Source organism: Gobius niger (assembly GCF_951799975.1).
Source record: "Gobius niger genome assembly, chromosome: 1".
NCBI lineage: Eukaryota > Metazoa > Chordata > Actinopteri > Gobiiformes > Gobiidae > Gobius > Gobius niger.
The window spans coordinates 25314368-25327232 of NC_136852.1; the positions used below are offsets into that span (position 1 = coordinate 25314368).

Consider the following 12865-nt stretch of genomic DNA (forward strand, 5'->3'; position numbering starts at 1 on the left):
TTATAATAGGCTTACACACCTTTGCTTTGTTTTTAACACTTTATATTATGATTTCAAATAAACCTAGTGTAAAATTAGGATAAAGTAACACAGCATCCATTTCTGAACATGCAATACGCCTGATCCTCAATGTACAAAAAGGGAGTTCAATCTGTTTACAAAAGACATGCTTTGTCTTGGCTTGTGGTTCTGTAATTATTATCAATGATAAGTTAAACGCCAGAAACAAACAAGAGCACAAGGTTCAAAAATGATAATTTTTCTATTGATTTTTTTGGTCGCGACAGTACATGTTAATGAACATACATGGGTCTCATGCAAGTAAACAAGCCACACCGGATTGTAGCCATAGGCGAATTTCCATCCGTCGTCCCCCAGGCGCACTCTCAAACTCTGGTCTATTGTACATGTTTTTAGTGGTAGAGGAAACCGGAGTACCCAGAGGAAACCTACGCAGACACGGGGAGAACATGCAACCTCCACACAGAAAGGCCCCGTCCAGGTGGAAATCTAACCCGGGACCTTCTAGCTGTGAAATATGAGCTCTAACTTCTGTGCCACCGTGCCGTCCGAATCTTAAGTGAAACATTTTTCTCCGATTTTTATGTGGTTATTCAGTTGCAGTGACATGAATAAAAAGTACAGAATTAATAATAGTTCTTTGTCGTGTTTGAGACGATCGCTCCAAACCAGCACGTATGGGGAATGACCTCATTGTCATCAGTCGTACGTACTGGTTTGGGGAGATAGTCTCTCCACTCAGAGAACCAGGGTTACAACGTAACCAGAGCGCTTTGTTGTGTATGTTTTACAAAGACTTCTGCACCATTGTAAGAAAAGGACCAAAGATGACCACAATGTGACACAATGTGAACAAATATCAGTATAAGGAGGAGTTTTATTGGATTCTTTTATTGGCGTCACAATCTGGGCTGTATATCTCACCAACTGTTAGATTGTGAAACTGCCTTGGCGGGCTGGAAAAACATATAATACATTACATATAATACATTCATTTGACAATCAATGAGTGAATGGGAAAAAAAGCAAAATAGTTATGGGAATCTATATATGGCCCAAATGAAAAGAGTAATATATCTATAAATCTGTAAAGTCAGTGTTTTTGGTTTACTTGGCTCATGGTATCTGTCACTCTACGGTTTGGGATTTAGATGTTGGTAATAAGTCTAGTTTATACAAGTGTTTGAAGTTGAGATACCAAACAGGATCAAAGCAAGACCAGGTCAGTATCTATGTAAGTGAGCGCCACAGGAGCAGTTATCTAAGTTAGCTGACACGGTTTAAACATTAATCACCCGAGGCTGCTACTTTTGGGTATGGTATAGAAACGCTTACATTTCAGAACAATCGTTTAGTTGAAAATTAGTTGAAAAAGAAAGCGCGAGGCTCTAAAATTTGCAGACACACAGTTTGCCAGTTTTGCAACGTTTGGTGGCTGATGCTAATTCCTTGGTAGTGCAGTAGAAACACTGTGGTCATGATTAGCTCAGACAAAGGCTAATGCATTGTTGCAAACACAAAGCAGTTTAAAAGGACGATCTGTGGACACAATGTCAAGGCAAAGCAAACAGCCTCTGTACACGACAAAAGGTTACGTACAAAGAAAGCTGCCAGTAAGATATGAAGCGCCTCAAACTAAATTGTTTTTTGTTTCGGTTTTTTATTCGTCATATATTTTGCATCTGTACCAAAGCGCCACAAAACTAGGAGAGCGACAAAGAACAGAAAGTGGACACAAAATAAAATTACTATCTTGACGGATCTTCAAATACACCCTGTGCATAATTTGATCTAGAGTTTGGGGGAAGGCATTTTAACATCTTTCTGTTTTTCAGAGTAAAGGATCTGGAAACTATTTTGGAGGATCCGGCAAAGATTTGAGGTGATGTAATGGTGTTTAATGAGAGTGTTCCGGTTACTGTTTTGGCCTGTTCCTAAATCATCACATCAATCCCAAAGTGTTCCTGAAATTACTGCAGTATTTAACAAATGAAGCACTGAAAACAACTAATAATTTATACATTTGCGCACTCACAAACTTCCTTGAGAGCCGAGTAGATTCTGTCCAAAGTTTCTCATAATTAACTAATAACTATAATAACAAATCAGGCAGGCTCACATCAAGTAATATTATTTACATTTTGCTTGTATTTAATGGTTATACTGTATGTGACAAATTATTGTGAAGTGCGTCCTAACCATTTAGAAATCTTATCCAAATGCAATATACCACACACTGTAGCAAGACTGTTAAGTCTTAGTCATACCTCTTTTCCAATACAACTTCAGGGCTTTGAGTTACCGGACGACAGTGTTATTATTCCAAATATTGTGACTCATGTATTCTATTCTGTTATATTACAAATTAATTTGAAAACAGTTTTTCTACTTTCTCAGTTTTCTTATCACCTGACACACAGCACATTACTTTTATGTAGCGCTTTTCATGATGCTCAAAGATGCTTAATCTATTGGATGTTATTGGATAAGCAGTAATAAAATTACTTGGAGATGAATTAAAAACACAACATATAGCATTGGAATATTTCTTTAGAAAGGTGAGGAAAATTTGCTAAAGCTTTAGTTTATCCCAAATTAGGGTGGTTTTAGTCCGCGTTACTTAGTTTGAGGTTGCCATTTTATAAAAAAGTTTTTTTTTTTAATTCGATTTTAAGTTTAAACCAAATATGTAATCCAACATTATGAATACATGCTCATGTATTTCATTAACATAGTTCTCTTATTCTTATAACTTGTGTAGCCCTATTTAGTCCCACTTCAGCACATGTTTATAACGCAAAGATTTTTGCACCAATAGTTTTTCAAAGTTGTGTAAATGTCCCCAGTCCCACTCACCTTAAATCACTGTGCAATATAATCCACTTTAGCCAGAATCCAACAGCAAATCCATTGTTAGAAATGATCCGTCAAATCCAAAATGAAAACGGAAAGTTTCCCAAAAATATATCAATAAATACTTGCAGGAATCACGGCTGGGATCCTTGTGTTGTTAGCGACCAGATAGTAGTAGCTACAGAAGTGTAATAGAAGCAGAGCTAGCAAGCAGGAGTGCCTTGTGACTGCCTAAGCCCTAATTATGTTCTGTTTATGACTCTCCCTCTCAGAGCGCTCTGCACTTTGGCCCTACCTCCTCGGTACATACCTCAATAGAGCTGGACTTACCAGACCAAAACTCACCTGGGGAGCAGGGGAACCGGAAAGTTCACTTCAACAGCGGCTAAATCTCTGCTTCTACAAGACAAAGCAGTGAGAAATACTGTCAGCAAAGGGCTTATCTGAGATGTAATATTATGATTCTGAAAGTATGATGGCAAAGCAGGTGCATGGACCTGGACTGAAGATGCTTTATTCTACAGTAAAATGTATTACAAATTAAGACTTCTGTTGTTTCAGCTTTTCTCCTCTTAGTTCTGGTTCTGTCCCGGTTTAGTGGTATTCTTGCATTTCAGTGCTAGATGGTACAGCAGGAGCATGACCTTGCATAAACAGTGGAGTAGTTCTCAGTGTGTTATGGTTTAGTACACCTCAGCACAAATTTACTGCTAGAATCCTGGTTTATCCTTGTTGTTTTCACATGACGGTGCCAGAAAATGGTAATTTGCTCAAGAACGAATTTTGTTTTTCATAGTAATAGTAGTAGTAGTGGTAAAAGTTAGTGAAATAAATGAGGCACTACTGAGGTTAACTCTTTATAGAGTAATTTTTGTAATTTCCGCACACTTTACAAATGGCCTCCCTGCTGCACATCAGTAAGGTAAAGAAGCATGTGGTCCTCACTTTGCCAATCAGAAGAGATCACCCTACATCACAGATCCAAGACTGGTCGCGCTCTCAACTTCCTGTTTTCTGTCTGAAAAAGACCCAAGTCTGGCTGAATTCATGGTACATTTCTTTACATAACATAAAAACTAACCATGGTTTATGAAACTCACACATTTCATTGGTGAATAATTGTGCTAAGTGATGATATATTGCATGTGTTGGTTTTGAAGGACGTACTGAAATAAGTGAAAGTACAGCATAAAAAAGGCAGGCACCATATTTGACTATGCTGTTCACTTAACCCTAAAGTTTATTCGTTTTGTCCAGATTTGGACATGCCTGTTGCACCTTCCAGCATTTTCTTGACAAAAGAACCAATATACCTTAGGACTATGTTTTTGCCAAAGGTTATTTTTAGTAAATCTTTCAATCAAATTATACCAGTGGTGCCTGACCAGACCACTCCCACTGCACATAAAGCAGGTAAATCACAATCACATTACAAAAGCTCTTGCCTATGACAGGTGTGATCGCTCAAACATCAATATCACAAAACACAATGCCTCCTGAATACCAGCAGCCCTGACCAGACCAGCAAGTAGTTTTTGCATATTTTATTTATAAACCTTCTGTATTTTTTTACCACTTAAGGGCAATGAACTAAATATGGTAACTTCACTCACATTCATTTTCTGTATGATATTGGAAAATATGTGCATTTTTTATGATTTGCTGCTTGCAACAATCAAAATTACAGAGTATAACTCTGCCTCAGGACACATAACATTACATTATAGGGCAAAAGCAGTTTCATTGCGAACACACATGTACCTCTTTTCAGCAGCTGATGCTTTTACTCATAAAATCTCCCTTGTACCTGTGGGTTAATCTACTTATACTTTTACCTCCTGGTAAAATTCCGTCTTATTCCAAGGCTTTCTGTGTTTGCCCATACCCTCTATATATTACATATTTTTACTATAGTATACTATAGTTTTACTATCTCTGCTTGCACCTTTCTGTCCATAAATAGTGATGTACTTCATGTTAGTTCCTGTCAGCTGATTCAGGTAAAAGTTCACTTTCTCTCTAGTAAAACATGTCTACAGTGCAGACAGTGTGTGGTGCAATACTTAACTGCCTTCGTTTTACAACCTCTCATACAGCGAACCACTGCTATAAAGTTTGTTCTTTATAGCAGTGGTTCTCAACCTTAAGTCGACTCGAGGATGCCAAAGAGCATTATTTTCCCATTGAAACTTCATTTTGATGCGGCATATCCCAACTGTGGTACACGGCCATCTTCAATTTTAAACTAAAATATATCTACATATTTTTTTTAACATATTTATTTTATTATTTACACATTCACAATTTAGATCGATTTTGTACCAGGTTAAAACCTGATTTGATCTAATTCCAGGCCATACTGACAGTAAGTTAATGTCAAATGCATTTTACAAGGTTTGATGTGAGAGAGCAGTCAAGACAGCTGTTGCCTTTTAATAAATTCCACCTGCCTTCAAAACAATGGAACTTTTGGACGTGATGATCTGCCTTACAGTCAGTGTATGCTGAATTAGTAGCTAACTTTTTCTTACCTTTACCTTGCCCTATATTTTGCATGGATGTTTTTTCCAATGGACGCTTTTGTTTTTCCACAAAGCGCCACGTTTCCCTCCACGTTTTAGCGAATCATTTGACTTTTGACAGTGTGACACGTGCGACTCCGCTGCACGAGGTGGCGCACTTTGCACCTTGAACAGTACAAGTTGAACCCGGAAGTAAATTTCTTTTATTTATTTTTTTCCTATTTACCCTTCGTTAGGAAACATGGCAGGCAGCAGGTTAGAGAAAGTCGGGACTGTGTTTACCAGGTAACATCTCTCTTTTGTACATATTTCCTCATATTTTGTCCTGTTTAGAGGATTGTAAAAGTGACCATTGTCTCATTTCTGTAGCGCGGCGTTAACTTAGTCCGCATTGGCTGTAAATGAGTGTCTGTGTCTGCATGGACATAGGCACTGTAACGCTAGCTTCTGAAACAGGACTATGCACGATTAAAAACATATATATATATATATATTTTAAAAAATGCGTTTGATAATAAGACTATAAATCCATCGCATGAGTGTGAGCAAAGATGTTACAGACACCAAAATGGAGCTCCACGCATTCCTCACCGTGACTATATTTCTGTCAGTTATCCCCTGTTTATTGCTTTAAGGATACAATAAACCTTGTTCCTCGTAAGTTTTATGACGAAATATACTTGTTAGTTATTGTTATGAGTGGATTGTGATTTATTCGTCACATTTTGTTGCAGAGTCCGTGACCTGATGCACTCCGGTGTGATAAAGCCTCATAAAAAGCCCGTTTGGTATGATGTTTATGCAGCATTTCCTCCCAAAAGAAACCCTCTGTATGTGAAACCTCACACACGAGCCGTACCAAAAAGACCAGAAACTGTGCCTGACATCTACTACGCTGAAGACCTCATCAGAGCGTGAGTGCAGCTGAATCTGTTCAATATCTGCAGTTTTTAGGAATTATATTGACAGTGATAGTTTCCTGTCCTAGGTTGACCGTGATTTGAAGGTATGAAACATCGACAAGAATGAAATAATGTGTCTTTGTTTTGTCATTGTGCTTTGCAGAAAGTTTTACAAAGTCTATGGGGTTGGACCTCGAGCTCTGGATCTGTCCAAGTCTACCTTTGTATCCGTCTGTCAAAGGTACATATTGAAAAGACTATGCTTGGATTTGTAAATGAGTCAATAATTTGCTAGATTAATGTATGACAAGCTTTATTAAACTGACGTTAGAATAAATATGAAGTTGCGCACATTGTGATTGTGGTTAGATTTGCTTTATGTTTTAAAATCAAGATTGAGTTCACGGTGCACATTCACACACATTCAAGAGCATTAACGTCTGTTAGATAACTGAATATGAACTGTAACAATAATTGCATATATTTCAGAATGTTTGTAGAGGCAGGTTGTATATAAAACAACCCATTGGCGACAGGATATTCTGTTGTTTGCAAAAGAATATTGCACTGGCTCAATAGTTGCAGTCATTATGATGTGCTAAATCCGACCATTCAAATAGATTTTTATTCAATTATTTTTCATCTTGTGCAAACTGATGTAGTACTTAAAAAGACTAAACCTGACATGTGCTTGCAAATTGCAGGTTTGTTGAGCAATATGAGGAGCTACAGAAGAGCACAGACCTGGACGAAGACGCCATATTTGAAGAAACTGGAAAAAGATTACTGGCCAATGGCATCACCCTGAGACGGAGAGGACCCTCAGCTGTAAGAAACTTCGTGCCAGCTTTAATCCTAATAGACAAGTCCTTTTCTCAAATGGATTTACTATATTATTATAGTAATGTGTAATGTGTATGTGCTTTGACTTTCGAGAGAGAAAATTCTCACCATCTTTTGTGTTTGGTTTTGTCCAGCAGGTGGCACCAGAGAACAGTGAGTCAGTAATGGACCTGAAGTTGAAGGACATGTTGGCTGAGCAGCAACCAATTATCACAGAAGAAGAAGAAGCTACGTCGGCAAATCCACCTCTACAAACCACAGTATGACTTCAACAATAGACTTTCATGAACTGTTCAACCAAGTATTTAAAATGATTGCGTTGTAATTGTCATAAATACAATAAAATCAAGAAAATTACATCAGCTAATATATGGTTATCCCTACATCATGATCAAAGCTCTCACAAATGATCAAAACAACACATTGACACTAGATTAGATCAGATTAGTTATTTTACAGAAATGTTACCTATGTTGTAAGCGCTTGGCCATCTTTCTCCAACATAATAGTGCTACATTAATTCTAGGTGTAGTTTCAAAGTGTCACATTGTAAACTACAGAGAATATTTCAGTGCATTTATATCATTGATGAATGCCCCTACTGGACAATGTTAAACTTTTTATGGACCTGTGTGAAATAAAGGAGATGTATATTTGAAACAATGGGATTTCATGTAAAGTACATTTTCTAATAGTAGTTTAACAACACAGACACTGTTGAATACTGGACTGCAGAGCTGTGAGACCAGCATCACCTTCTGTATTAGGCCAATAGCAATATTAGAGAGAACACATTATTTCGTATTGTTTGTTAATTCTAAAGCCATGATTTCTTTGTCCGTCCCATGCGGGCTACATTTGACAGCTTCATTTTAACCCTATCGCGCCTCTCTGGGCTCCTTTTGGAAGTGCACTCCACTGTCGAGTCCGTCTGGAAGGAGATGGCCGGGGCGTGGGTGAGCAAGCTCTTATCTGGGACCAGCGCTGGCGTTTGGAGCACTAGCTGACCTCTTAGCGAATGCTTTAGCTGCAGCGTGAGCGGGTTGTGTCGGGCGTAAATGTGCACTTCATCCCGTTCTTGGCAGCAGCAGGTGGAGCAGGCGGAACAAAGCACCCTAAAAATGTAAACCCATCCTAAGTAGTGCAACTCTGCTACATTTAGAACAAAGCAGCCGAGGCTGATGCTGAACATGAAGTTGAGGAAGATGGTTTTCTCGGTGGCGCGGGACACAAAGCAGTCGGTTCGAGTGGGACAGGGGTAAGTCTCACAGCGGAAGAGATGGGGCACCTCAAAACCAAAGAGAAAGTACTGTCCGATTAGGAACGTGATCTCCATAACCGAGCGCAGGAGGACGTGGAGGATGTAGATGAGTAGGACCTGCAAAGAAAAAGAGGTGGTCTCAAAATAGTTCCTTTTTTTCCTTTTGTAAATGTGGTATTAAAATAAGTTAAAGGTCATTTGGTTTCGTATTTTTCTACAATTTTTAGCCACCATCAGCAACTGTCTCAAATTCACAAGTGCGATGCCATAGCCAATGTATTCAGATATATTTTCAAAACTCTCAGTGGCCACTTCCCACATTTCTTAAAACAGTTCAGTAAATTGTACATGTTTTAATCCTTGAACATATTTTATTCTTTCAGTAAGTTAAAACTTTACTCTGGCTTTGAATTTTACAAAGTGTGAGACGGAGGCAACGTGGTCTAAAAGTTTAAAAATCTCTAAACCAGGGTTCTCCAACTGGGGCCAAATCCCGCCTGCGAGATGTTTCCATCCGGCCCCTGACTTGTAAGAGACTTTAGCCCATTCCTGTATGGAGTTATGATTTTTTCAGAATGCTCACACCAGCCACTAGGGGGCATTTCACATAAAGAAAGAAGGAATTTGAGCAGAGGGCACTGACATAATAAATCAGGATATAAACAACACATTATAGCCACGTGGTAAATGGAAAGTCTGCCTCTGGGCAGCTGTGGCTACAATAGTGGCTTATCACTACCAAGTGCTGAGAGAATGAATAATGAAATACAGTAGAGCAGAGACTTGTGACACAGGCTTGTTAAGTGCAATATAAGTGTCAGCTGTTTTTATGAGGCTACAGTCCTCTCAGGCCCATTATTATTCAATTATTGAAAAACGTTTCCTCAATAGTATATTTTCCCAATCAAAACATATTTATGGACCCTGGCAATACACTCCCGATATATTTTGCCCCCCAGCGAAATTTCCTTGGAGACCCCTGCTCTAGACAAATATAATAACAAGTTTCAGGATGTCCTATGCTAATTTTGCCTGACCTGGTTGGACTGCTGCGTGGGGTCCTCTCCCAGTTCCCCATAATCCTCTTCTGCATACTTCTGCTCCTCTCTCTCTCTTGCCTCCCAGTCTTCATTAAAACCCGGATAATACGGCGGTAACCCCACTCTCTCCACCTGCCCGCACCCCTGAGCCTCCACCCTCTGCGCTGGAACATGCGCCCTGCGCCCATTCAGCTTCTCATCTTTGGCGATCTTATGCAGCACGTAAACAATGTAGAAAATGGACGGAGTGGACACCAAGACGATTTGGAAAACCCAGAACCTCAGATGGGACACGGGGGCGAAGGTGTCGTAGCAGACGTTGTTGCAGCCCGGCTGTTGCGTGTTGCAGGTGAACTTGGACTGCTCGTCGCTGTAAACGGCGTCGCCCACTAGCGCCACCAGCAGGATGCGAAAGATCAGCAGCATGGTGAGCCAGATTTTACCGATGACCGTGGAGTGGTTCTGGACCTCGGACAGAAAGCGGCCCAAGATCGACCAATCGCCCATTGCACCACCTGAGATAAGCAACACATGTTCAGAGGCTTTGCCCAGGCTGGAGACTGTTAGGGGTCAGTAATGACTGTAGTTAAATCTTGGCCTAGCTCTTAACCCCCGCCTGAACCAAGTGCATTTTCTCCAGTTTGGCTTTACCCAAATCTAAAAGGTTACTGCCTATAGGCCAGTGTAATGCTTTATTTGAAAGCTAAGACCCACAAAACTCATCTAAATGGATCTTTTTCCTTGCATTGCTGTCGTCAGTGTTTTTCCGTCGCTTTCTTGTTGCGTTTTCATCACGTTTTTGCCACATTTTTATGGCTTTTTGTCACTTTGTAATTTTTCCTCTCTGTGATACCATGTATAGAATAATATTAGATTTAGAAGCAGACTCTAAAGCTCTAATAAAGTCATAACCAAGACTTAAGCTCTTAAACCAGTTGTGTGGTCCATACATTTCTAGTTATTGCAATTGAATATTAGGGCTGGAATAATGTGTTTGAAATACATTGAAATATGTTATTGCTGTAATACCAAGTAATACTTTCCATTCCTTTAAAATAAACTTAACAATTCAATACATTTTTTCTTCTGAAAAAAAAAATAAAAAAATCCTAATGTAAATTCAGTACACAATACTTACTGCATCGCAACACTTATCAGTTTAGTATTGTACTGAATCATGACAAAAGCGTCTCATCCCAGCCCAGCTTAATAAATAAATAACATTGCCACTAGACATTTCTTATGCCTTATCATAAACTTGCCCGTGTGTGTTCTGTACCGTTCTCTATATCCATCTGTCTCTTTAATCACATCTCATGTCGTCATCTAAAAGACTACTCTACCTTGTTCAAGTTTTGTGGTAACTGCTGCAGAAATAAGCAGTATTTGGCTGATATAGTAAAGTTTTTAGCAGTTGTATGACAGAAGTATTACTCTAGTGAACATTACACCAATTACAATTCCCTGACTACGTTCACTTCACTATTGACTGTGTACAACAGTGATTATTACATAACGAGCCTTACCTTGTTATAACCTTGATCTTGCTGGAGAACTGCTCAGAACTCGGCCATAGTTTTTGCATTTCAACCTAGTCTCACTTAAACTTTCACATCAGCCACAAGCTACATTTGATCTAAATCCAAGGTTTATCCCGTGGTGTTTGAGGTGAGAACCGGCTGGCAGCTCGTATCAGCAGCTCTGAGTGGGCCACAAGGGCAGTGAATGTACAGTCAGAAAAGACACAAGCACAAAGGACTCTTCCCTGTTCTGAACGAGCGCGAACAATCACACAAAAACATTAGAACGAGCTGGAAACCAACACAATACAGGCCCATACACTCGCTGGTCCACTGACTCTGTAGGATAAGTGAAGCCACGCTTACAGTGAGCTGCAAGTTGAACTAATATCAGTGTAAATACGGTTTATACAGTATATATACTATGACAATATGAAGTTCTGGGTTACACACAACTTTCAGTGGAACTCATTTTGATCTATATTGATCTAGTGACTAAATAATAACAATTTCCCGTAGGGTGCACCATTTTTCCAAATCAAATTCTCATGAACTTGTGCTGAGCTTAAAAAATCAAATGTCCCACAAAACTCAAAATATGAAATACAGAAAATACTGATAAAATACATATTTAGTTACTTGGATGCTCTGACAGGGGTCTTTGAACCTTTCAGGCAGCGACCCCCAAAACATCGACGCAAACATGTGGGGAGCCCCAGAGTGAAATGTTATCAGCACTTGAGGGCTTCTATAATCGTTTTTAATCATATTTAGTTTATATTACGACATGATTCAATGTACATTGGAAACCCCTTTGGCTCAAGAGTTTAGGCTGCAGCACATATGCCGGTTACTTTGTCTTCATCCATGTCTTATACAGAAAATTAAGTTTCTCTACCTGCTGTTTACCCGCATTCACACCAAACCTCCTCGTCTAATAAAACCTACAGTGCAAAACAATGTCGTGTTTTTACTGTTTTTTGTTTGTTTCATTTTGTTGTTTGTCGTCGTTTTTTTATTTTACCACATAACCTGCCAAACCTCAAACTATACATTTTTCCGCAGATACAAAAAAACGTGTTGATACTGGCGCTCATGAAGGAATGTCTGGCCGGTGTTTCCCACTGCTGCGTTCGAGATCAGCTTTATTAAAGTCAGGAGGGGTCACCGGGGTCACGGCTCTGGACCAAACCAACCTCAAATCCAGCCTTAAGCCCCAGCTCTGCTCCCAAAGCCAAGAATGCACCTCATATGGACTCCACACGTAAGAGGCTCTCACGTCGACACACGCAACGACACACTCGCAGCATCAAACCAGCTGAAACCACTTTGATATCGCACGCCTTACAATCGTTACGTTTTAAAACATAGGGTGTTGAACATACTGCACAGTATTGAGGAAAAAGAACAACAGAATCATAATGGTAAATGTTTCGATACGATACGCGATACATGGCTCACGATAATGATAATCTCACGATACGCCGATGCTGTGATAATCGATATATTGCATAAAAATAATAAACCATACATCCTGATTTTTTGAAACATGCAATTATTAGCCTTTATTTTAACAGACTACATATAATTCATCATATACATTTGTTTCCATGTGCTTTGTACCCCTTTTTCTTAAAAAATTAAATGAATAAATGATCCGTGACTTACTTACTGGGTCTATTGATCGCGTCATTTACATTTAAATGTAGAAGAAATCACAGTCCTATTTCAAAAGGAATAAATCAAACCGAAATTAATCCCATTTACAATAATAAAATCATTAGATCATTAAAAGTAATATATTTGTGTGACAGAGTTTGGTCAAAGTGCTTAAAAGTGTAGCGCTGCCCTCTACTGCTCTGACTGAATTCTTTATCATTGTTGACCTCTATTGACTGAAATT

General features: G+C 39.1%; 2 protein-coding genes across 3 annotated transcripts; one reads left to right on the forward strand and one right to left on the reverse strand.

The window, feature by feature from the left end:
• Positions 1 to 5602: 5602 nt before the first annotated feature.
• Positions 5603 to 7776, forward strand: mrps23 (mitochondrial ribosomal protein S23). 2 transcript variants are annotated; one of them, XM_079564451.1, is made up of 5 exons: positions 5603 to 5681; positions 6131 to 6310; positions 6462 to 6539; positions 7003 to 7126; positions 7279 to 7776. In XM_079564451.1, exons 1-5 carry the CDS (start codon positions 5638 to 5640, stop codon positions 7405 to 7407), a joined length of 555 nt encoding a protein of 184 aa, XP_079420577.1. In that variant the 5' UTR covers positions 5603 to 5637; the 3' UTR covers positions 7408 to 7776. The 2 variants fall into 2 exon arrangements, with proteins under 2 accessions (XP_079420577.1, XP_079420576.1); XM_079564450.1 differs by having other exon boundaries at positions 7276 to 7774.
• Positions 7777 to 7958: 182 nt separating this feature from the next.
• On the reverse strand, positions 7959 to 9961 carry LOC306970241 (gap junction delta-2 protein; the record flags this gene model as incomplete). The annotated part of the gene is made up of 2 exons (XM_079566128.1): positions 9440 to 9961; positions 7959 to 8519 (listed from the first exon to the last, which is right to left on the reverse strand). Exons 1-2 carry the CDS (start codon positions 9947 to 9949, stop codon positions 7959 to 7961), a joined length of 1071 nt encoding a protein of 356 aa, XP_079422254.1. The 5' UTR covers positions 9950 to 9961.
• Between the last annotated feature and the right edge of the window lie 2904 nt (positions 9962 to 12865).

Excerpts from the sequence above, each read along its gene's own strand:
- mrps23 (XM_079564450.1), top strand. The coding sequence starts at position 5,638 with ATGGCAGGCAGCAGGTTAGAGAAAGTCGGGACTGTGTTTACCAG. Across the intron at positions 5,682-6,130 it reads GTCGGGACTGTGTTTACCAG|AGTCCGTGACCTGATGCACT; the intron begins GTAACATCTCTC and ends ATTTTGTTGCAG. Across the intron at positions 6,311-6,461 it reads GCTGAAGACCTCATCAGAGC|AAAGTTTTACAAAGTCTATG; the intron begins GTGAGTGCAGCT and ends TGTGCTTTGCAG.